Genomic DNA, 25138 nt, shown 5'->3' on the forward strand with positions numbered 1-25138 from the left:
TAAGGGAAATGTATCTTATAAATGATCAAAAGAAGGTCCAGCTTTTTTTCCAGTTATTTTGAGGTTTATAGACGCGACGATAAACACGAAAAAAAAGGAAAATAAAATGGTATAAATTAAGACACGCAGCCTAGAAAGTAACATCACTCCGATCAATCATCCAATACAACGACCCCCTTTCCTTTAGAATCAACCTCCTCCTGTTCTTGCTTTCCCACATCATCACAAATCATCCCGTCCATGGGTTCAGGGTCTAGCTCCATAATTGTAGCTTTGGCTTCTGCAGTGTCCGCCACGACAGCATGGTTTCCGTCACTTTGAGGAGATGGTGGTTTCAGGAGACCACTGCTACTTGACTCAGCTTCTGATTGCTTACCCAGATTCAGTATGTGAGATGCCGGTGGAGGATTATGGGGTGCAGAAGAGAGAGTCATGTTTATCTCTTCACAAATGGTTCCTAAGGCAGTCGGACATGAAGTATGGGCATTTCGGTCCACGAGCTTGCACATCTACCAACAACATAGGGAAGAGGGAAAAAAAAAAAAAAAAAACGAAAACGAATTGATTATCAAATCCTTATACTGAAACCAAGATTGTACTCAACAACAAATATAATGTACCTCATTATACAGGCGAGGCAATTTCAACCGATCTGGATCGTTGTCACAAGCTGCAGCAGCAACTTCTTCAGGAGCTGCAATTTTAAACATCACCAAGCTAATCAACAGAAGCCAAAAAAAAGGAGTAGACAGATTACCGTTATTGTTCTGGCAATCAGAGCTTCAAGAAACGGAAATAAACTTACTGATGTCTACTATTCTAGGCAACTGATCAGCCATGTGACCATTAGTTTCAACAGAATGAGGGCTTGGCAATATTGTAGCGTTGGGTTCACTCTCGAGTTCTTCACTTCCAACCACAGTTGCTTCACCCTGGGAAAACAATCAACAACCAGATCACACTGCAACGAACTTGTCCACAAAGAACCATGCCTACTTTCATGAATGACTACTAACAAGGATAATAAGATTACAAGGCACTTAAATGTTTCATTAAGCTCCAACAGAAATGAACAGTTGGTGCAATATGCAGGTGCCATGAGATATCAAAACACATAACTTACATATTCTTCTGCAATGTACTCTGAAACATTCCCTTTCTCCAAAAGAAGCACTCTTTTCTTTATATATTCTACCTGCCTTCTCTGCATATCTCTATATTGATATAACACAGAAGTGTTTTGATACAACAGCGGTTGGTTAGCGCCATGACTGTTTCCCTGGGCAACATTAGCTCCTATATCACTTCCGCTACCATTTTCACTCGCATGGATGTTAGGTCCTTCTCCATTAGTTGTTTTCTCACCATTTTGTGCTTGTGTATTAACTTGTCCATGGAAGGGTAGATTTATAAAGGGAAGATTCAACTCTTGACAGATAACTTCTTGAAGCCTCAGGTCCTTGTCATCAACAATAGCTTGCCATCTTCCATATCCATGCCTTAAGATCGAAATAAGCAAACAGTAAGTGGAAAATTAACATAAGGATCACTCAGCATGTACTATTATACTCTTAAGAAAACTAAAATCGGTTCAGCATGAATGACAATGCTCAACTTCTAGTGAAAGATGCAGGACCAGGAGACACTCCAAAAGAACAGCAAACCCTAATTCAATAATTTCTAGAGAGGGATATTCCTGGTCGAGTGAATGTATTGCCTTTCTGGCTATCTTAAGAAGTATCAACGCAAATTAATGCAAGCACGCTTTACTTGATTATCAACAACAGCACTGCTAACACAGACACAGATGAAGCCATGTATATACACATCTATGAGGATACGATTCATGATATGTAATGTTCCTCATCAGTCCGACAAGCAAAGAATAATCATTAACAGCAGATGCATTAAATAATTACGTAAAAGCAGTGAATAATTGTAAATATCAAGCAGTAAATGCATACTTAATTACAGCACGCAACAATGTCAAATCATGTTCCTCCTTCCAATACTTTCCACCCTTCAGTCCAGGGTGGAACAAGAAGGTATCCTCTGAAAAAAGTGGAGCACCTGGATTTCTTAATGCTGCTTCCACCTATCATTGCAACAGAAAAAAAAAAAAAAAAAATCAAATCAGAAGAAAGGATGTTACTTTTATTCCGAATCCACCTATTATATCCCGTCTGTGTGGCTTTCCCCACCCTTCAACATGTTTTTGTGATATTACTTTTTATTAAAATATTCGATTTGCAAGTAATACTTAACTGAGTGATGCTTTCCTACCAACAGTTTGTCAGGTTATGTTGTCCCTCATGAGCAGGGCATATTGCCTTATTCCTGGTCTTAATAATAGTCTGGCAACATAACATGCCAGACTGCATATTATAGTCATACTTAAGAATTCTAACAAGTATATCAAAAATAGATGACAAACTAAATAAATCTAGACAACCCTTCATTTGAGGAGATCCAAACAATTGCATCACCTTCAACACTTCCGACAAAATAATACACAGTAAAAACTCAACTGACAACCTACATTACTCACTTGGTTAGGATATGTCCCAATACCAATTAGTTTTTTTTTTTTCTTAAAATACTTATTTTCAGATAAATCTGAATAGTATGATCATAATCATCAATTGAACCAACAAGCTTACCCTTTTCTTCACCAGCATCAGAGTGGCAAGCCTAACAAGTACGTCTCCTATTCTGAGCCCGTCTTTAGGAACACCATCTACAACCAAGATAAGTAACAGTAATACATTAAGACTAGAAAATGAGGACATCGAACATAGAGGGAAGATGAAATGACATGAGTTGCAACAATTTATCACCTGCAAAGGTTGGAGAGTCATTGTCTCCTTCAGCTATGTGCTCCAAGAATAGTTTAGCATATCTGAAATGAAAAATACAGAACACAAATAAATTCTTCGCATATATGCACAACACAATACACACAACTATTCAAGCAAGCATGAAAGTCATTTGGAATATACTTGTTGAAATCCCACATCGGCCGTCTCTCTGAGAAAAGAAGAGTTTTAAATGTTCTAACCCAACTCCAACTAATACCAAGGCCTTTTGATAAAACCCCACACCTGTTGGACTGTGCAGGTGGTAATTAATAAGTTGGGGACAATATAGGTGTCGTTGGAAGTGGGCCCTTTGGCCTGTCTCTATGATAATTTGACAATGCTTGTGATAAGTTGTGATGAATATGACACCTCAGGTATATATGTTGACAACCTTGAAAGATCAAGCATCCATTTACACCATTACCTTATAAATAATGATCAAGATGACATCTCATTTTATCAACTTATGTAGTCTTTTGAGTTTTTAATGGCATATCAACTTTTAGTGCTACTGAGAGAACAGAAATCTGTACAACATTCTAGCTACACAAATATGGATTACATCCAAACGCCTAGTACTTATCCCTAATTCGCACTATATTTCATTAATGTGTTTCAAATATTTTAAAAATACTGCTTCCCAAATTAACTAAATTAAAAAATTAATAAAAACAGGTGCATCACATTGTCACCCCTGACATCTACAAAAATATATAATTCAACTGAATCAATGGACTCTAAAAACAGCATGTCAATAATCTAACAATCCTGAAAAGCATGTGGACAAAGAAGGAAAGAAGATAAAGACAATACCAGATTAAGGAATTAACTCAAAAATCAAAACGGATGCAAATATGGAGACATTACCTATCTATTTCTTCAAATGTCTTCTTCATGCGTGCTGTAAATTCTTTCCAGTCATAATCCCCAACTCCGAACCTGCACATTCCAGAGAATCTTGTCACCAAAAAGAAAACGCCCTACTCAAAGACACATACAAGACAATTTAACATGTAGAAGCACACTCACAAGAACATAAACCCCTAACCCCAAATATGCAATACATTCCAGACATCCTTGTCAGAATAGAGTTACACAAAACACAATTTGAAATGTAGAAACACCCACTTTCACCAGGCATGCGCATCTATGTACATACACATGCTGTAGCACATATTTGTTCGAGCTTTAATGGGCCAACATAATAATAACTGCTGGACAAGAAAACTACAAATTTTAAGAAACTACCTCATCATTATTTGTACAAACAGTGCTCTCTGACTTTGATTGAAACCCAAAACTTTGAATGATCTTCCTTCTCCTTCCATCAAGGGAGGGGGCTCTGTGCTTTCCACTGCAAAATAAATTAAATAATTCATTTCAAAAGTGTCATTTCAAAGTGTCAGTTTGATAACCAAGAGATAGCAACTAGTTGTTAATTTGTTATCAACTTATTGATACAGTACTGGAAACATACCACGACTTCTCTTTCTGTTAGGCGGCCTCTTCCCCCCAGAAGCAGTTCCGGAGGATGATGTTTCACCATCCATCACTTCAGCTTCATAGTTATCATCCTCGCCGTCAGAACTCACATCTTCCAAACCAGCAAGATCGTCATCATCAACAGATACCATCTGAAAATTTTCCAAAAGCTCAAGATGTCTAATGGCATCATCAATAGATCTCTAATAACACGGTTTCATCCCATACAAACCAAATTAAGAATTTTGGATTTTTTTTCCTAAAAAGTTAACACACAAGATAAAATTCCTCCAGTCTTCAAAGAACATGGCCACAAGACGCATGCACATTCAACCATACCTTAGATCTGAAAGCCAACGACTTCATCCGCATCTTTCTGGGCTAAACCCGTAAATGGAGGGGGGAGGGGAGAAAAGAGAGAGAGAGAGAGAGAGAGGGAGGGAGAGAGAGGGAGAGAGAGGGTGGGGGGAATAAATACTTGAACGAATATTTTTCGCTCTTGAATAGCATGGTAAGTGGTTGGTGGGTTTACTTTATCGTTTGTCTCTTATCTTTTTTTTTTAATTGGGAAATTAGCTATTCGAATGATTCTACGATATCCTAGTGCTGAACTAACCAATCTCAAAATAATGATGGGTCTTTTAAGGGTGATATAATGGATCTATAAGGGCGTCTGATCACTTTGCCAATCCAGGTTTTTTTTTTTAATCATCCAATCGCCCTTTTAAATTGTTTTTAAGGTAAAACGGAAGTTGTGTAAAACCACTTGTACAGTATAACAAACGAGTCCTAACCAAATAATAAGGCTCTGCCTGTCATGGGGGATGGTAAGGCATCAATTCATTGATCAAAGGGGTAAATGATAAAATTATGCTAGCGCAATTTTAGTGCCATACCTGCTTACGACTTCGCTTTCCTTTTCCCAAAGCATTAAATTCTTCAACTTTATGCACTTCATATTTGTCTTTTAGTAACTCTTCCCAGTAATTTGTTCTTTCAGAACTGCTCGCAATAGGTCGACTGTCCATGGCAGCCTTTTGTGGTTCCTCCTCTGCTACAGTCTCTGCTTCATCAATATATTCAAAATTTGCAACCTACAACACATGATGCTAGTTTAATTTCCTTACAAAATATCCCCATGAATCACAAGTCAGAAACATGAGATGAGACAGTAGTAGATCATGTGGAGCAAGACTGCCTAGTACTAGAAATTGTGACCCTGCATGATAAGACCGGATGGAAATAAAATCCCAACCTAAGTTACAGGTTCCGCAAACATAGACTTTGACTTCAATAATATAAAGATGAATATCACACCAGCAAGGCTGCACCACTGGTGCTTGAACCCCCTTTCTGAAGAAGGTATTATTCAATGAGGAGAAAGAGGAAAAAGGGATATATAAAGTAAACTCTTAATTTCCCTTGGTCTCTGAAATATATGAATAAAAAAATTTTGGGGTCATAAATTCTCCAAAACAAAATTGAATTTAATCTCTTACATTTCATGTGTCTTCATATTTAAGCAGGTGTTTAATTAACAAGATTTATCAAGTTAATGTAATTACGGGGCTACAAGGATAGCAATTCATGTGATGCAACAAAGAAATAAGTTAAAGAACAAAGACAATTTAAAAGAGAGGGAGTGTTACAAAATAAGAGAACCTTTATCCTTGGTTCCAATTGTTCCAACAACTGAATCATTCCAATCAACCACTAAGTTTGTGATTTCAATAATCCATAACCAATATCCATGCACAAATGATTTGTAAAGGAATTTAGAAACATCCCTAGGCAAGGTTAAAATTAGAACTACAAAAATTATACAAACATTTTGCCTTGTTAAAATCAACCTAAATGTGACAACTCTAAAATACAACCATATAGAATCAATCAGCAAGTGTGTGCTACAAAATATGTCCAACTCCCTAAATTACTTTAGTGTTATTGTGCTATCGTGCACTAGTCGAAGCTCATCCGAAACAAGTGAGCACTACATCAAAGTAAAAACAATTGGTACCCAATAGACTACCATGCTTAAAACGTTGCAGCATTTCTAACATAGTCAAATGCCTGTGTGCTACGACCCACATGTTGCCAACAGAACAAAGGCCCAGGGCATCAATAAAAATTTAAAATTTATAAAACTGTAACTACCAAACAACAATATCAAGTATGGTGGTGAAGCAATTAAGCCTTGTGTAAGGCACCACCAGCATCATATGCATTTGAAATATAACCATAAGGACCATTACTATGTATGTTGTAGAAGTAGAATATAACCTTGAAGGCCTTTAAAAATCCATCTTCATCTTCATCATCCAACAAAGCCTCATCATCCCCAGCTTGATCACGATCCAGTAGTCTACCAGCAAAGAAACAGAACAAACAAGAATTTTGAGAACATATACTGAAATGCCGTCATTTCACTGAAACAAAGTGAGCTATAAATTTACCTATCTATTGCAGCGTCATCATAATGAATTTGACGGGATTTTCCTGCTTCATCATTTTCGTCAGCAAATAACTCCTTCGATCCATACCTTATGATGTCATCTAACTCTTCCTAACATAAATTCCAAATCAGTTGAAACTTTGATTACATTTTCAAGGTACATAGTGTCGTTACACCTCTAAGTGCAGTTATCTGAACTTACATTCAACTTCTATTAAAGAAACTCTAAAAAGCACAGCTCCATAAGAAAAGTGACAAACATCAAAAAGTTCATTCAATTGACAAAACGTTACACATAAATGCTTCACTTTTCCTTTCAAATAAGTATGACGGCCTATTTTTTGGTTAAGTAACATTTTGATCCCTGCGTTTGCTCATACTTTTTTTTTTGTCACCAATTTGGTCCTTGTGTTTTAACTTTATCCCAGAACAATCTCGGTCTGCTTTCATGTCCTCTGTGTGTGCTATGTGCGGACATCAATGCCCAAATTAGACAGAAAGGACCAAAATGGTTAACAAACTAAATAATATGCAAATTGAAAACACAGGAACCAAACTGAAATTTCATAAATTTCCTACGATTTTTTTTTTTTTCAGACTTTCAACTTGGTCCTTGTGTTGTCAATCACATGCAATGTGTATTTGCTTCCTACATTCTAACCACAAAGCATCTCTTCCACCAGATTTATCCAGGATACAAAATTGCAAATAATATGTGTAAAGATGCAATGATCCATGGTTATGAAACCCATTTCACTCTGTTTGCTAGTTCAGCCTGTTTCTCTCATTCAACCCCAAGAGACAAGTTTTCAAGATTCAAAGTTGTTCCCTGCAAATATCCTTGAGCTTTTTTAGCTTAAAAAATCCTAATTTCATAATCACCCAACTACACATTTTGTTTTCTTTGCATGCAGAAAAAAAAAAACATATAAATTAAGCATGAAAACTAAATTTAGTCGGCCACTAGACTAACAATGACCCAAATGTCTTGGACATTTGCATACCTGGTTAATCTCTTGTTTCTTTAACCTTCCAACAACCAAATGCTCCAATACCATTTTCTTCTTTGTCATTTCCATCATCCGTTCTTCAATGCTTCCTCGGGTCACTAGCCTATAAATCATTACCTGCAACCCCAAAACCACTATGCAGTTTAAGAGACGGTAACCAAAAGATATCAATGAAGAATTATTTTCAACCTTGTTAGTTTGTCCAAGTCGATGAGCTCTTGCCATAGCTTGTAGATCAGCATGTGGATTCCAATCACTGCAGACCAAAAGCAAATTTCTTGAAGAAAGTTCCATGACACTACATATTAATTATTGCACGAATGTAAACTAAGAACCAATGTACCTATCATATATGATCACTGTGTCTGCAGTTGCAAGGTTTATTCCTAAGCCCCCAGCTCGAGTAGATAGCAAAAAACAAAATCTGGAAGAGCTTTTGGCATTAAATCGATCTATTCTTATTTGTCTCTCAGCTCCACCAACTTTTCCATCTATCCGTTCGTACTGCCATTTCTGACCAAAAAAATTGACAATTTTACAATATCAACTGTTTCATTCTGCAAACTAGAGTTCAACATCAAAGAATGTCGACAAACAACAAAATAGCAACGATTGAATACTTTGAAAGTACAATAGTCTTCTAGCAAATCAAGCATGTGCTGAAACTGTGAATATATGAGAACTCTATGCCCTTGCTCCTTTAGTTTCACCATCATTTTGTCTAACAATTGCAATTTCCCAGAAGTTTCCAACAGCTGTCTGTCAAATAGTAGAAGAAAAGTAGAATCAGCTATCTCGGAAACTCAAAGAACAATACCTCAGGTTTATAGGTTTATAGCTTACTTTAAAGGGTATAGATCAAGAAAATGCAGAATCTTTTTTAACACAAGCACAAGGCAAAAATAATATATCCCGGCCTTATGAACTTAAGCACCCAAATGAGTCACCAATGCTATACAAGAAACCAGTAACCCAAATAGACAGCATTAAAGATGATATCGACAAACAAGAAAGAAATAGTATTACTTAAAAGCTTCATTTGGATCTGCGATGACTGGTTCAACTCCCTCTAACATAAACGGATGACAACAAAGCTTGCGCAATTCCATAACCACATTGATAAGAGATATCTGGTATAAAACCAAATTATTGTCAAGCTGGAATAGAAGGAAAATAATAATAATTAATTTCACTGGGAACTTAGTCTTACCTGCGCACCACCTCGACGAGTTAGTATCTGGTAGTTACGGGTCAGAATTGCTTTGTAATACTCTTTCTGTTTGCTGCTTAAATCAACACGTAATATCAGTTCCTTTTTAGGAGGTAGTTCCTTCATCACATCCTTTTTCACTCCTGCACCAATTACCAATTGCACACAATTCACCTAACTTTTCAATTTATAATGGTCAATGCAAACTAAAAGAAAAACTCACAGTAAAATCCAAATTATCCTTAATGAATTAATCATCTGGATAAAACAAACACACAAGCAAAAACAAGAATAAATAGCAATGCAAGCGTAATGTAATACGCCTCTAAGAGATATTTAAATGGTATTAATAATCCAAAACTTAAAAGAATTTAAGATTTATACTTCTTAGAAGATGGGGAGCCAACATTCTATGAAGCCGAGAAATTTGTTCCTCTTGATTTATATCCTTAAACTCTTCCTGGAACTCTTCCAAACTTCCGAACTGCAAGTATTTACGCGTCAACTCAAATAATAAGACAAGTTTGTTTTCAACTAGCTAGATTCAATACCTTAAAGTTGATATGGTACTAACCTTCCCAGCATCAAGGAAATGCATAAGCATAAAGAGCTCATCCAGATTGTTCTGAAATTTTATCACATGTCAGCAAAATGATAAGTTGATGACAGACAAAAAAGACAATTTGAATATTATTTGTGATACCCAAAGTCCCATAAGGGACAAGAACGCTATAAACCAATAAAAAAGACAACTTGACTATTATTTGCGATATCCGGGGACCCATAACAAACGAGAGCAACATAAAACCGACAAAAAAATTAAATCAGATATCACAGGGAGGGAACTGTAAAACACAACTAAAATGGGTCAATTTTGCAAGGATAGATGTAACACAAAACAATCTCATAACAAACCTGGAGGGGAGTTCCGGTCAGAAGCACACGATGATTAGTCGAATACTGCTGTAATGATGAGAATAATTTTGAATCCTTATTTTTCAGACGATGACCTTCGTCAACAATCTGCATATGGAGGTCAGCATTAGGCAGATATCAGACATTGAGGACCAATAATGTGTACATTGATTTGAGCCAGTGAATGTTACCATGCACTCCCACTTTATCGGTTTCAGTGATGTTGAGTCTAAGTTGATCATCTCGTAAGATGTCAAGAGAACATCAAATTTGATCCTATCTTGCTTGCTTTCGCTAACAATTTGACCAGATTTCTTTTTCTTCATCTTCTTGTGATTTTTGGGGAAGTAAAATTCATATTCCCGTATGACAGCACGCGCTTGGGAAGAGCCAACATACATAACCTGAACTAAGTGAATTTCTAATCAGAACCACACTTACAAATAAAGATAAAGAAGACAGGTATTTAATTTACATACCACATTCATTTGAGGTGCCCATGTTGCAAATTCCCGTTCCCAATTTCTCAAGGTCGAAAGTGGAGCCACAACTAGATGTGGAGAGACTTTCTCTTCAAAAAGTGATGCTAAAAAAGCAATACTCTGTATAGTTTTGCCTACAACCACAGAAAAATTCGAACTGTTGGTAAAGTCCAGCTATCTAGAAGAAAAGGAAATAAAATTTCAAGGATAAGCAAAGTACTGACCAAGTCCCATCTCATCTGCAAGTATAACATGTGTTTGTTTGGACCAGGAGAAACGTAAGAAGTTCAACCCTTCAAGCTGATAAGGATGTAGAGTGCCTTTAATTGCACAAAAAATTAAATGATCAAACTAAATAACACAGGAAGAGACATGCATGCCAGACTGCAGAAATAACATATCAGAGAAAATAATGTACCTCCAGAAAGAAAATCAGGACTGCCTTCATACTGTTGAAACTCTTTCTGCTTATTTTTTGATTCCATGGCATCTCTAAGACTGCTCTTTTGCTTACTAGACAAAACTTTATGAGACCTAGACTGAATTCTGTTGAATCTCCCTATTTCCGGCTGAAACGCAGCTATGTCCGATTCAGATTCCCAATAGCACTCATCATAGGGAAGTTCTTTCCACTTTACTAAATATTCTTTCTCATCGTATTCCCTGAAGCATTCAACAAGTATTACCACAGACTCATTAGAAACTCAATGACATATATTAACTGAAGCTTGCAGTTTTCTGTTTAAACAGTGATTCATCTTATACTTAACGTAGCACGCTTGAGGTTCTATCTTAAAACCTTCTTATATAAATTCAAATTTCAGATAGACTAAAGATTACACACCAAATTCGATCAACAGCAGTACCATATGATTTTTGTTTTGCATTTTTAAAACCTTCTTATATAAATTCAAATTTCAGATAGACTAAAGATTACACACCATATTCAATCAACAGTAGTACCATATAATTTTTTTTCTTTTTTTTTTGTATTTCAAGAAAAAAATACAAAACACAAATCATATGGTACTAAGTAATTACAAGGGAAGTTTAAAATGGGTATACCTGCAGGCCAGAATTCGATCAACAGTAGTCCATTCAGGTCGAATAGCAACAAAATCATCCTCAGAGTTATTACTTGATTCCATTTGACGATGGAAATTATTTACTTTTGTCTTCAAACGTGGATGGGCTTTGAAAGCTTTCACGAACTCCTTCTCTGGAACCCTGAACAAAAATACATGTAGTACTGGTAAACAGGGATGATGAAGATGTAGTAAACTGAAACTCTCAAATTGACAAAATATCAAAAAAGTTAAGTAAATGAAGTTTACTGCTAAAAAGGTGATACAACTTGCTAAATAAGTACAACTAGAAAGTACTAGGGCAGGTTTCCAGAGTCGAACAACTCTACTGTAACCCGTTATGCCTAACAGGAGTTCAAACAAACAGATTTAGCTGGTACAGATAAACATAATAAGCTGAAACCATTACCATGTACAATGCAAATAGGATAGTCCCTTCCACTTCACAAGATACTGTTTTACAAAAATTTGCTTCGAGCCCAGCGTTGAGGCATCACTATCACCAGCTACAGTAGGGCGCATTTCAGAGTCCAAAATCTTATCAATATCATTTAATGGGCTTACCTGCAAAAAAATAAGAAAAAAAATCTCAGCTATCACCAAACCCTACAATCTGTAACTAGTTTATTTACAAAACTGACTTTAGAAAGAAACCATACACATTCAGGGCATCTCCAGTTGCCAGGGGGAGGTGATCTCAGTGGTGGAAGTAAACACTTAGAATGGTAAGCATAACTACATGTTTCACAGCCCAGAAGATTCCCAGTTCCACCACAGGCTTGACATGAATTCTCTTTCTATTTGTCCCCCACCCCCAAAAAAAAAAATGTAAGCCAAGGATTTTCTATAAAAAAATTTAAATGGAAAGCAAGCATGAGATAGAAAACTATAATAACATATCAGAAAGTAATATTTCATTTCAAATCTCCAAAGTATAACTTCCATCATTTTCCTATGATATTAAGTTCAAAATTCATCAAGCAAGGACTGCAATGTTATGAACAAATTATATTTCACACATAATATAAGAATTTTGCTCTACCCAGTCGATGTTGTGCAGTAATAGAGAGAATTTTTCTTTCAAGAACGGCAAAGAAACAATACGGAGTTCATTTAGGATGATAAGTTTCTTCTAAATCTTTTTTCCATTTTGGGTGTCAAGAATGCTATTAGTGAAGTGCGAACACTCTGAGACATTATCCAAATACCGAGTTTCTGTTTTCTAGAGCATTCAAAAATCCAGAACATAGCACTACTGACTAAAAACGTCAGTTCTTTTATTTTCCCAGAAAATCCTTCATTAATTCATTGGTAAAATGTATTTTAAGAAAACGAATGCTGAAATATCTGTGTGAATATGGGACTCTTGATGCATAATTACTCCAGTTATTTTTTGTAATTTTCTATTCAGCATCATGCATAATGATGAATGATAAAAAGAAGTGAGTGAGAAACCATAGGAAACAGGAGAAAGTATAATAAAAATTAGTCGAAACAAACAGCGTCACTCCTAAGATTCCTTTCAAACTGCGTCATGCATAATGATGAATGATAAAAATAAGTGAGTGACAAACCGCGTCACTCCTAATAATCTTTTCAAACTTTTCTGGAGCTGCCCCACGTTTTCCAGTCACAAAATCAGCCTCATCATCTGACTCATCAATATTGTAAATTGGTCTTCGGTCTGACCTAACGCGAAGCCTCTCCACCAAGCTACTCATATTCTGCAAGAAGGGAATGGGGAGATAAACTGAGTCAGCAACTGGATCATACATGAGAAACTGGGAAAGAAGTTCTTACCAACTAATTTAAGTAATTCTACCTTAAATGGTCCAACCACTGTGATATCTACATATTAAACACAGTAGTCTTCTGTTTAGAATTAATTAGAAATATTTCTTTATAACACAGGGAAACCCATCTATCTAACAATATTTTCCACTCTTGAAATCTCTACTCGTTAACATTTTTTTTGTGAGGTTCATACGCCTGAAAAGTTTCAAATGACATTGTGCATCATATGCAATGCAAACATGATTATGCAAGCACAATCTGAATTAGCAGAAATAATTACTTAGTATTGCTAAAATGATCAACTAAATTTAGCAAGATGCCATTATCTTTAACCAAAATGTTAATATAATAATTCCATAAACCGAACAAATGAAACGTTATACAGAAAACAAATTAAATACAAGACCTAAATGGAAGGGAAAGAAAAATCCTTGTAATCCTACAATAAAGAAATTACCCCAACCCGCCTACCTACAATACAGAAGCAGTTCTTTGCAACAATAATGGGATCATTTAATGGTAAGCCATAAATGATGAAAGAAAAAGTGCAAGTGCACGTGTATACTTAGATGGATTGTACAAAAATACATACAACTACACACTCACGCACATGCACAAGCACATCCACATGCATAGAACATCATAATCAAGGAATCAAGAACGTTCAAGCAATCCATATATGCTAGGAACAAACTCGTAAGAATTCCTCATTTATGAAAACTGTCAATTTTCTTATACGAACCAACATAAAAACCATTTTGCATTATCAACATTACATAGTTCACAACACGTCAGGTGGATTACCCAAGAATAAAGAAACTCATGCAAGAAATAAAACTTAAAAGCTGAAACTTCAAGTAACCAACTCCACAATGAATTGAATACACCAAACAGCAGTACGACATATAAAGTGATACCGAAAGGCCAAGTACTGAAAATGCACACATGAGATTCTCATTGAGAAAGCAATTTAATGAAAAAAAACCCTCCGTGTGTCAAAACAGCAAACAACCCTACAAGTCCAAATTCACAAACCACATGAGGGTTTCTTGGACAGAAAAAATTCAAAATTCCTCATGACCACTTCTTGGTCACTTAGTGGAGTGATATATTTAAAACAAAATTTAAATCACATTAGACAAACAGATAAATAAAAAATAAAAAAATAAAAAAGAGAACCCTAAAAGACCAAAATTTACAACCCATTTGAAGGGTTCCTAGTGCAAAGAATAATTAGAATTTCCCACCACTTCTCGGTCACTCAGTGGAGTGATGTGTTTTCGACAAAGATAAAAACAAAAAAGCCATTTGTAAAAACAGCAAACCAACCCTAACAGGGTAAAATTCACAACTCATCTGAAGGGTTTCTTGTGCAGAAAAATTAAAATTTTCCCACCAATTCTGGTCACCCAGTGAAGTTATATGTTTAAGCTAAACCCACTACGAAAAGCACAAAACCTGTTGGTAAAAACAGCAAAACAACCCTAGAATCCTGAAATTACAACACATCTGAAGGGTTTCCTGAACAGAAAAAATCAGAATTTTCCCACCATTTCTTAGTTACAACTTAGTTAACTGATTGGTGTCTGATTGATGAACGCAAAGTGAAAACACACACAAAACCCTCTTAGCAAAAACAGAAAAAGAACCCTAGAAAGCTCAAAATTCTTTGAAGGGTTTCTTGGACATCAAAATTCAGTAAAATTCACAAACCATCTCTTTGCACTTAGTGAAGTGATATGTGAGTGTTTAATTAAGAATATATTAGCGTAATTAAAATGTGTTAAGAGAAGAGAGGGCGTTACCGGAGCTCAGTGGATCTGGGGGACCAATTATTTCGAAGGTGTGCCGGAAGCCCCCTGAATCCAAAACGCCCGAGTTTGGAGCGGGTTAGAGAAAGATGAAACGAAATACAATAAAATAAAAAATAAATGGAAAATAAAAAAGAAAAGCAGCGGTGAGTAGAGAGGGAGAGAAAGATGGGAAATGATTTTCTTACCCCTCGGACACTGTAGAGGATTTTCGGCGTGGAAACTCTGTTTACCTTGGGGGGACTTTATAAAGCTCTAATTTTGGGTTGCATGGAAATATTAAGGTTGTCGAAGGATCGTAAGGTCTTTTCACGTTACATATTATGGGCGAGGTTTCGAAATTTGTTTTATTTCGGGGACTTGAATATAATTTGGTTGAAGCTCGGGGACGTGGATTATTGTTTCATTATAATCATAGTAAATGTATTTTCAACACCATTAGAGGGTGTATTTTGTAATTATATTGCAAGTGTAGTTCTCTCTTTGTTAATGATTGTAGCTAGGTTTTCTTATTGTTTAATTTCTTGGTCATGAAGTATTATAGGTTTTGTTGCAATTTGAGCGCCAAATGGTGTACGTACAAACCAATATATCTGATTGAATTGAAAAATGAAAAGAGTTAATGCGGTTTTATCTTATTTTAGTAATGAATGTTGCAGTTGTTACGTGATAGTATACAAGTTAATGATCAGGGAATCATAAGATAATTTTGTATGTTCTATTTAAGCGAAGCGCTATGTTGTTTATATCATTAACTTTACCTTTTCAGTATGACGGCGTTGATTTCCAAATAATAGATATTATAGGATGCAACAATCACTCATTAATGTTTCACTTTCAAAAACACGTGATTTAGATACAGTTTGTATCAAACATGATACTAGTGGCATCGACAAAACACAATTGACACGTATTGAACGAATAAAGCTCATGTCAGTGATGACCGTTTTCAAAAAATATCTCAACAAAGCACATTTGACACATCTAAGTTGAGGTTAGAAGTTAACAATTATTTGAAATGATTTGACAACTAAGTAGTGTTACACCGATATCATGTCGTTATCAAGTTTGCTTATCCAACTGGAAAGTTAAATCGTTACTTTCTAATTGGTGAAATCAATGTATCATTGTCAACAAAATTTGAAGAATCTATGTAAATGTGGTGAGTAATAGAACATTAGACTTCACATCCAAGAAAGAACTTGGTCATGGGAATTTAACTCACAGCCCAAATAAAACAAGTACAAAAATGACAGAGAAAAAGTAAAGTACGACCCCTTGGTAACAAAAGCTGAAACATTGTGGACACATGCAAATTACTTAAAGCTTAAAGGACCATCTCGCAAATGTCCTTAAATTGTTTGTATTTATCTTCGAATTGCCCATCCGATGCAGAGGCGTTACATGTTGAGACACGAAGGACAACCGGGATTCCGCAATGCTCACAAATCTAGTTAAGATTTGGTTATTCATTTTGACAAGTGGATTTCACGCAGTGCATTCACAAACCTGAAACGTATTTAATTGGGAAAATATGAAAAAAGGGGACGCACTTACTCTTTTTCTACTTTTATTTCATGACCAATTTGAAATACTGTTTTTGTAACAAATAATTCAAATTGTAAACAAGCGTTCAATGCATATAACCGTTATAGTAAAATAAAATTTCTTTTCTTTTTATTTCCTGTAAATGGTCAGATTTTTATTTAAATTCCAATTAGGACAAAAGTACATGAATTTGGTAAATTGGGACGCATTTATAATATATACTTTCTATTTTCTTCTATGAGATAAATAGAAAATTAATATTCGAAATTGACTAAAATAAGTAATTAAGAAATTAAAATCTAAAAAGGTTGAAAGCCCAGGTCCAAACGTAGAAGCCCATATGAAGATGTCTGACTAAAATAAGCAAGCAAGGCCCCACGTGAATATAAAGTGGAATTAAAAAAGATGAAAAAACGGAATTATGCGGTGAAGGTGGATCGAACACCTGACCTTCAGATCTTCAGTCTGACGCTCTCCCAACTGAGCTATCCCCGCAAGTGTGATCTTACACCTTAGAAGTTACTTATTTCATTGTTCTCCAAAGGACGATGAGAAGACAAACACTTGTTTGGTTTAGATAAGTTCATGGTTCGATTTCCTGTAACATAACTGGTAAGAGCGGAACCACCTTTAGACCTGGTTCCACTCCAACCCAATTTTGAATTTAGATAAGTCATAGTTCAACTTCAGGTAAGAGTGGAACCACCTTTTGACCAAGGTCGACTCCAACTCATTTTTGAATTTAGATCAGTTCATAGTTCCAGTTTTGTGTAGTGTAACTGGTAAGGACGGAACCACCTTTAGACCAGGGTCGACTCCAACCCAATGCAAACATTGAATTAAATTGGCTTGGTGCTCATCCTTCAAATAAAATGTCTCCAAAATCTGCCAAAGATGCACTTCAAATTTCAACTCGGGGTGGAATCCGTTAGGTTTCGTTTTGGTCAGTTTCAGTGCAAAAAATTCCAATCCCATGCAACCAAAACGAATCATGTCCAGCAAATGAAACAAACTAAGAAGTAAGACGGAGGAAACAGCATAATATGAAAAACATCTGATGTATGTTGGAATTGTACAACTTAAAAAGTAAGTGAAAAACACTAGTTGAACGACACTTTACAAGGAAAAAAAAATATACCACTTCCATTTTTTCCTAAAGCAACTCTTCTTTGTTCTTTCAAAAGCATAAAAAATACTACCACAAATCTACACTAGAAGTCCTAAGCTACTGTCCGACGCCGCAACCCGACCCTGCTCTTGGTTTGATAAGAAGGCGGCAGCAGAATAAAATGACAGTCATGATATAACTTTCCAAGGTGTTTACGTATCAAGTATACAAACTGCATTCCATGGGGTAAATAGTCTCTTCAGGATGAATGCTTGGAGCTGATTAAGATTATCTGCGCAAAAACAGGCCTTCGATTCCCCATATGATGCGAGAAAACTCCCAAAACTGGTGAAAAGCAGAAATTCATTATAAAGACTAACACTATCTACCTATCTATCTGTTCAGAGGCTCTAACTGGACTTCCATTCTTCCTGACGATTGCGATTCTTTCTCTGAGTGTATTCCGTTCGGACTCAACAGATCAACAGAGTCATCTTCCTCAAGGTTCCCCAGCACCCAATTGCTTCTTCCAAAACTCCTATCCCTCCTCTGTTGTTTTTCACGGTATTCCAGATACATTACCATCAATGCACCCATCAAGAACCAAATTATCAATGCCCAATTAAGTCCGTGAACATTTTCACCGTCATATCTATCTCCTAAATGCTTCATTCCGCTGAAAAGTGCTGCAATTCCTACAACAAGGGCGCATCTCCCACTGATCACATGAAAGTACTCCCAGAGAATCCTTTTAGAGGAAACCTCCTCTCCATGACCTGGTCTTTTGGGCCTTAGGTATGCATTCACCGGTTGTACACAGACCAAAAGTAATGCAGCCATCCCAAACTTAACATGTAATGAGCTGACAAAGAAACCCCGAAGCTCAGCAACAGCAAAAAGAACGGCAAGTAGGATGATTGCCAAACCTGAGCACTGCAAGTAAACATGAATCTTGAACCAACCGTCACCCTTAACATGTTTCAAGTATCTAGCCGACAGTATTCCACCGGGAAGCAAGATACCCCAAGCGAGAAACATCATAAATCCATGTACAGCTAATACCGGCTGTAAATCCTGCTCCGCCTCTGCTGAACCACGTATAAGCATCACCCTAATAGGCCTACTGCTTGTAACGAAATGCATATTTTGTTCACTTAGATTCTCATCGGTCCACGTAGCACCCATTGCCCAAACAACTTTAAGTGGAGTAGTGGGATCTATTCTGTTTTTACACTCCGGTTTATCACTCTTACCACATGACGGTTTCAAAGGACGAGTGAACTCGAATGTAATGATGCCATTTTCTGACTTGCACCTCACATGAGTCAAATTCTCAGTTGTTGGATGTATACTCGAAGCATCCTTTCCATCAATCCAGTAAGTGTTTACCCGCCCTTTACCAATATTATCAATCCAACCCACATAGGAATAGCTGTTCACCATTCCTCTGCCAAACCCTATTGCTAAAAAACCGCTCTTCTTCTCACCACGAACAGCAATAGATATTGAGTGTTCTGACAATGTCCAGAACAAGGTAACTTGCTGATCATCCAAAACAGCACTGTTGTTAAACATATCAGGCAGACCCCCATCAACCACCTGCACTTTCCAACCCATTTTCTGCTCGTAAAGAGAATGATAATATACTTGGTCCGGGGTATTCCTATCCGGCGCCCAAACCAATTCCTTAGGACTTGCTTGAACTCCTTGAGCTTCAGGGCCTCCTGCATAAATAGTCTCGGTAGTATTCCTTAGTGTAGCATTCCCACCAAGCGGGTCGGAAGTAATGTACATCGCAACATCATGCCCTGCTTGTATCGAGAACTTGACGGGCACCCCTCTTTCCACTCTCAACACCGGAGCCTCTTTCTTGTTAATGTACAAAACTTTTGAAGGGTTTGGCGGGTCTGGATAATTTAACGCCGGGCTGGAAGTAACAACTAGCGAGGCCTTGGCATCAGCGATAATGAGATGCTGATCCTCCTTTTCATCTGCATCTAAAGGACCCAAACAGTCATTCACATTTTCAGAAACATTCAGCACCAAATGCCCAAAAACCACACTCTTCGGTCCACCATGGTTCTGGGGAAGATAGTAAGGCTGAAGAAGATCCGGTGGCCTAATCGGCCCTAATGCCCAAATGACCGTCATCTTCTCCGTATAATTCACCGCCAAATCGTACTTCTTGTCGTCGGAAACCAACGGCCTCTGGTACCTAATAAACGACACGGCGTCCCTCCTCTGCCCGTAAACCAATTTGGTATTGTTCACCTCTCTGCCATTCGGGCCGGACCCTTCGTATCTGGTATCGGGGCAAACCCCTTTCACCTCGCCATCCTTGGACAACGTACACTCACTGTACTTTGTGATGTAGAAATCGTTAGCAAACGGCATGCGGTCCTCTTTAAACCCGGCGACAGCGACATCAGCTCCGAGCATGAGCTCGGAAGTTGAATTCGGGTTGGCCCAGCCGAAAGCCATGTAATTCATGGTCCCTGTGGCGGCCTCCAATCCGATATCGATCGTATTCTCCTCAGCACTCAACGTCCATCGAACCCTATAATTCTTCGACAAAACCTTGCAATTCTCCAGCATCGTCGGCTCGGTATGAACCCGAACCCGATCCTTTCCGTTCCCTGAATTGGTTCCACTCGACGGCGACGGAGAAGGAGCCGATTCGGACGACGCGTTTCTGAAATCCCCGAGAATTACGTGCCCGAAGTCGGAAGCGGTGGGGACGTCCCACACGGCGAGGACCTGGATCCGTTCCCAGGTGACATTTTCCCTCAAGCGCACGATAAAGCTGGCGCTTTTGTACGTCTCGTTGAGCTTCTGATCGGAGACGACGAAGCCGGCGGTAAGGTTAGTGAAATCGGGAGCGGCAGCGCCCCACCAGTGAACGTCGGAGCCAGGGAGCATGTCGAAATCGGAGACCTTGAAGGAGCAATCATCGATTATCTGAATCGAGCCGCGGAGCTGATGCTGGAGCATTTTGAATTCGGATTCAGAGTTGACGAGGGGGCTGGTCTTGGGGCAACCCGGATCGGCATGGCTGAATGCGAGGAGGAGGAGGAGGACGGAGAGAAACCCTAGGAAATTGGGTTTGCGAGGCATGAGCGGTGCGAGATCCGGATCTGATCGGATCTTTGATGGGTTCGTGGGTTTCGATCCGAATCACTGGTTCTAATGTGTAATGCGAATTCAGAAAATTAAAGATAGTGAGTGAGCGAAGGGGATGATAAAATCACCTGGTGGCGGACGGTGGTGATGCTCGTCGTCGATGAGCTGTGCTGTGCTGTTTGGGAATTGGGAGTAGAGAGAGCGAGGAAAGCGGGGTGACTGAGAAGGAAGAGGAGGCCCAGATCGACGTGCGCGTACCTTTTTGAAAAAGCGGTCCGCCACGTTGCTCGATTGGAATTTTTTGGATTTTGGGGAAGAAACAATTTTGATTTAGTGATTTTTTTTTTTTTTTTTTGGTTATTTATTAGGCTTATTTTTTCTATGACCCGAAACTCTATTTTGATTTTGACTTCACTCGTAAAACTTAATTTTTGAGTCATTTTATTTCTTCAAGATGCTAGCATGTAATAATTGAGGCCCACGTATATTTGTGTGGAGATATTTTTTATTGTGTCAGGAACGTATAGAAAGTTATACAAGTATAGGAAGATTTTATTTTTAAGTGTTTTTTTATTTGTACATGAATATATAATGTATATGCACCGTGTTTTTGGAAAATCTCTCGTTTGTGTGATTTTATGTCATTGTCATTTCCAAGTGTATATAATAACATTAATTTTTTTTAACAAACAATATTATTTACATTAAAAAAAGATAGAAGTATCGATTAAGAAATATCATATTTATAAACCAAATAATGTATTACTAATAAAACAAACAAGCATGTTAATGGATATTTAATTAATACCTAATGATACACAACCATATCATTTAACTTAAAATTTTAATATAAAATTTTGATCTTACTACTCTTAAAAAATACATCACATGGCGCAGCCATATTTTGAATTCGATTGCAAAATTTCAAGTAAGTCATTTTTTATTTCTTTTTTCTTTTTTGGACCCAAAAACAAGCAGCAGAAAATAGGGTACAGCCAGGGTGTTTTTCTTCTTTTGCGTATTTTATGGTAATGTTAGGTGGTTATCTGGTTCCCAAGAGGATCCTCTCTGGATCTTATTAGTGAGTATCACGAGAATTTATGAATTGTATCCGTTCATTGTATATAGTTAGTTTTTATTTAGTACTATTTGTGTTTATTTTTAAATAAAAATATTTAAATAATTTCTGACCACACGATATACAATTTATTTGGTACTATTTGTGTTTATTTTTAAATAAAAATATTTAAAATAATTTCTGACCGTATAATGTACAATGAACCGATATAATTCATAGTTCCTCGGAATCATCACAAAGAGGATCCGAATTCATCTGTTTCCTACATGTATTCAACCTACAGTGGCACCAAATTTAATTAAGGAGATAATTTTTTGTGACAATTTAAAAAAAGTGTACGGAACTAAATTCAAGACTAGCGACTGATGATTTTGTTTGTGCTGAGTTAGCGGTTGATGTGGTTTGGCTTTTGAGCAACGACTTGATGTGGCATCGCTTTTGAGCGATAGTTTGATATGGTATCGTCTTCAAGTAATTATGTGTGATCTCGTTCTCTAACGATGACTTTGTGTGGCCTCCTCATCAGTGATGATTGATGTGTGCACATATATAAGTTTGTTGCATCTACTGTTCTTGTGACAAACTTGTGTTGGTGCACTTGTGCTTGTGATAGTCGTGTAAAGGTTTTAGATATTGCTTGTTTGTGCAAATTCATTCCAGATTAATATATTAATCACTGGAGCAATCTAACTAATTGGCACCCATATATTTGTTTGTTATGCTCAATGAAATACTACGAAAATGGAAAAACTAATTTCCAACAAATTGGAACCAAATTAATTATGTCGATGGTTGTGTCATAGCTGAAAATTGGTTTGAACATGCATTTGAGGATCTTGTCGTACTTCAGAATTTCTCAATAAAATGCGATATGACTAGCATTAGATATAGTACTGGATTTAAGAATATTTCGATAAAATGTGATACGTCTAGTATTATTAAAAACAAAGAAATATCAAGTTGCAGGAAGTTAAGATGCCAATTTCTAAGCCTTCGGCATGATGTTAAAATAATGCAGCCCATCTTTTATCATCGTCAACGCCACCCGCCCAGCTTAAGACTAGAGAGACCCAAATCAAATTTGTATTCTCAATTTCTTATGTGAACCGGATTTTGCACCGAAATTGTAGGAATGGAAATATGTCATCTGGAAAACGCACCAACACTTCTGAGAAATTTCAACTTTTGAGTCTCTCACAGTCGAGAATTTTCAAATCAAATTCAACATATGAACCAAATCAGCACTCTGCAAATTACTTAGATCATAGTACATAAAACCAGGAAATAAAATGACGACGAGAGTTGATGTTCGAGATTATTCCTTTACAAAACTGATACCCTGCAGGCTGCTGTGCTGCTTCTGCCGGTTTAATCCCGTTCCTGCCTGCCGTCGAAGGAGATGCAAAACCAGTGATGATTAGTTAAAAAATAACAAGAACAAGAATTCAACAATCTGGTCCCGAGATAGAGCTCTGAGGAGGAAAACACATTGAAGGGAAATTTCATAATCTTTTATTGAAACACTGACTTCAATAATATACAAGAAACTCAAAGCTACAGAGAACCAGTTAAGGTTTCCAGTTACAACAAAGCAAAGAGGAAAAGTTAAAACTAAAACAACAATTCTTTTGCGAACGGTGTACAGCGAGAACTACACATCTCTCACACTTAAATAGTCTACAAATGTTCATCAATCTTTCGACAATTACTTTCTTTCAATTAGTTACTCTGTCCATTCTCAACGCCAAGACCATACAGCACACCGGAATACTTCTCCGCTGAGCCACTGAAGAAGGTATCCCTCAACTTCCTAAAGGTACACGCTGTAAGCAAACTGTCGGAGCCTGCTTGATGGCACACACCAACTCTTTCCACTTCCAACAGTTCTGCAAGCTTGTTTAACCCACCGTGAAGGCTGTTGCAGAACTTCATCAGATGCTTGATATCATACAACACCGGGAAGTAAATCTTGATCAGATTAAAAAACTCCATTTGGTTCTCAGGCAAACTCCGACAAGTCAATAACTTAAGCAAGTATCCGAAGTCGTATCCACTATGGAAAGTAACCCAATGCACATTGTCGCTCAATACAAGCCCTGAAGACATCAAAGCCTCACCAAACCGATTCACATCAATCCCCTTCTCATTGTTCTTCTTAAAATCAATCCCACACTGGCGCAACAAGTCAATCGAATCGCTTGCAAATATGTCTTCGCTCACATTGAACTCGCGAAAGTTAAATTGCCAAATGTAATGGTTCTCGGTCCCCAAAGTGGGAAGGTTCCCGTTCTCATCAGAGAAAGTGAGACCCAACTGAATCAATTTCAACATATCAACATTGTCCTTCAGAGTCTTGTAGTGAAACTCATTAATGTTCTTAAAAGCCCCCACCGGGCGAAGAACCACGCCCGGGAACTCAGTGTCCATAGCCACATACGGATACTTCAAAACAATATCACGTATTAGAGCAAACTCTTCATCGAGATTATCGTCCCACACCTCTCGGATTTGAATCGAATCCCCTTTCGGTAAAAGCGACATTTCCAATTTACCAAATCGAGCAACAGAAGGACAAATACTAGTAAACCCAGATCTATAAACAGTGACCAAAGCGTTCGAGAACCCCCGAAAACCAAAACCCCCAACAGGATGCAATAAATAATTAGCAAATCAATCAAAAACCCCAGAACCTGAACTGGATCTTCTGGATTTTGAATTCCCAAAACGACAGCGAGTCGGGACTCTGCGATTCGACTCAGATCTGAAACAAAAACAACAAGAAAACCATCAAACGACGACGAACTAACAGTATTTAACTGCAGATAACAGTACGAGTAAGAACCCTAGAAACAAAATCGATTGGGGAAGAAAGTGCGACTGGGGGTTAAAGATCTGACCTTTGACTTGGAAAATTGGGACTGGAGGCGAACGGATCTGGGACTTGGAGAGAGTTATTCGGTGCTCTCCGGCAGAGGTTCTAGGTCAACGGAGCGGGAGAGGAGAGAGAGAGGGAGGAGAGAGAAGGGGGGAAAGAACGTGGTTTGGAGAGCTTTACTAGGTGGGTTCTTAACGACTGTGCGTAAGGAGAGAGCCGGAAGGAGAAAGTGACGTCGCCAAGGAATGGATGACGGTCGCCAACGCTGTCGTTTCGACTCTCAATAATTACCTTATGTCAATTAAATCCT

At 37.5% G+C, this 25138-nt stretch overlaps 3 protein-coding genes and 1 non-coding gene across 4 annotated transcripts; all 4 read right to left on the reverse strand.

Annotated features, from left to right (window-relative positions):
* LOC103953785 (CHD3-type chromatin-remodeling factor PICKLE) lies at positions 1-15249 on the reverse strand. The gene is made up of 31 exons (XM_009365594.3): positions 15094-15249; positions 13069-13218; positions 12154-12291; positions 11904-12058; positions 11475-11636; positions 10828-11072; positions 10634-10729; positions 10407-10543; positions 10119-10331; positions 9928-10035; positions 9587-9637; positions 9397-9496; positions 9013-9155; positions 8829-8932; positions 8423-8561; positions 8146-8315; positions 7992-8058; positions 7797-7919; positions 6794-6903; positions 6621-6702; positions 5237-5434; positions 4336-4492; positions 4107-4212; positions 3726-3797; positions 2838-2899; positions 2661-2737; positions 1965-2095; positions 1124-1499; positions 806-932; positions 621-694; positions 1-509 (listed from the first exon to the last, which is right to left on the reverse strand). The coding sequence occupies exons 2-31, from the start codon at positions 13213-13215 to the stop codon at positions 153-155; spliced, it is 4227 nt and encodes a 1408-aa protein (XP_009363869.2). The 5' UTR covers positions 13216-13218; positions 15094-15249; the 3' UTR covers positions 1-152.
* A 1820-nt stretch (positions 15250-17069) lies between these two features.
* Positions 17070-17142, reverse strand: TRNAF-GAA. Its single transcript has one exon. It is a non-coding gene; the product is annotated as a tRNA-Phe (tRNA).
* Positions 17143-17686: 544 nt separating this feature from the next.
* On the reverse strand, positions 17687-21000 carry LOC103953776 (cytochrome b561, DM13 and DOMON domain-containing protein At5g54830). Its single transcript, XM_009365575.3, has one exon. It carries the CDS (start codon positions 20867-20869, stop codon positions 18149-18151), a length of 2721 nt encoding a protein of 906 aa, XP_009363850.2. The 5' UTR covers positions 20870-21000; the 3' UTR covers positions 17687-18148.
* A 2442-nt stretch (positions 21001-23442) lies between these two features.
* On the reverse strand, positions 23443-25138 carry LOC125474699 (probable CCR4-associated factor 1 homolog 7). The gene is made up of 2 exons (XM_048578678.1): positions 24851-25138; positions 23443-24714 (listed from the first exon to the last, which is right to left on the reverse strand). Exon 2 carries the CDS (start codon positions 24492-24494, stop codon positions 23673-23675), a length of 822 nt encoding a protein of 273 aa, XP_048434635.1. The 5' UTR covers positions 24495-24714; positions 24851-25138; the 3' UTR covers positions 23443-23672.

This window comes from the organism of the source record quoted next, unplaced genomic scaffold, assembly GCF_019419815.1.
Source record: "Pyrus x bretschneideri cultivar Hongxiangsu unplaced genomic scaffold, Pyrus_bretschneideri_v1 Contig1, whole genome shotgun sequence".
Taxonomy (NCBI): Eukaryota; Viridiplantae; Streptophyta; class Magnoliopsida; order Rosales; family Rosaceae; genus Pyrus; species Pyrus x bretschneideri.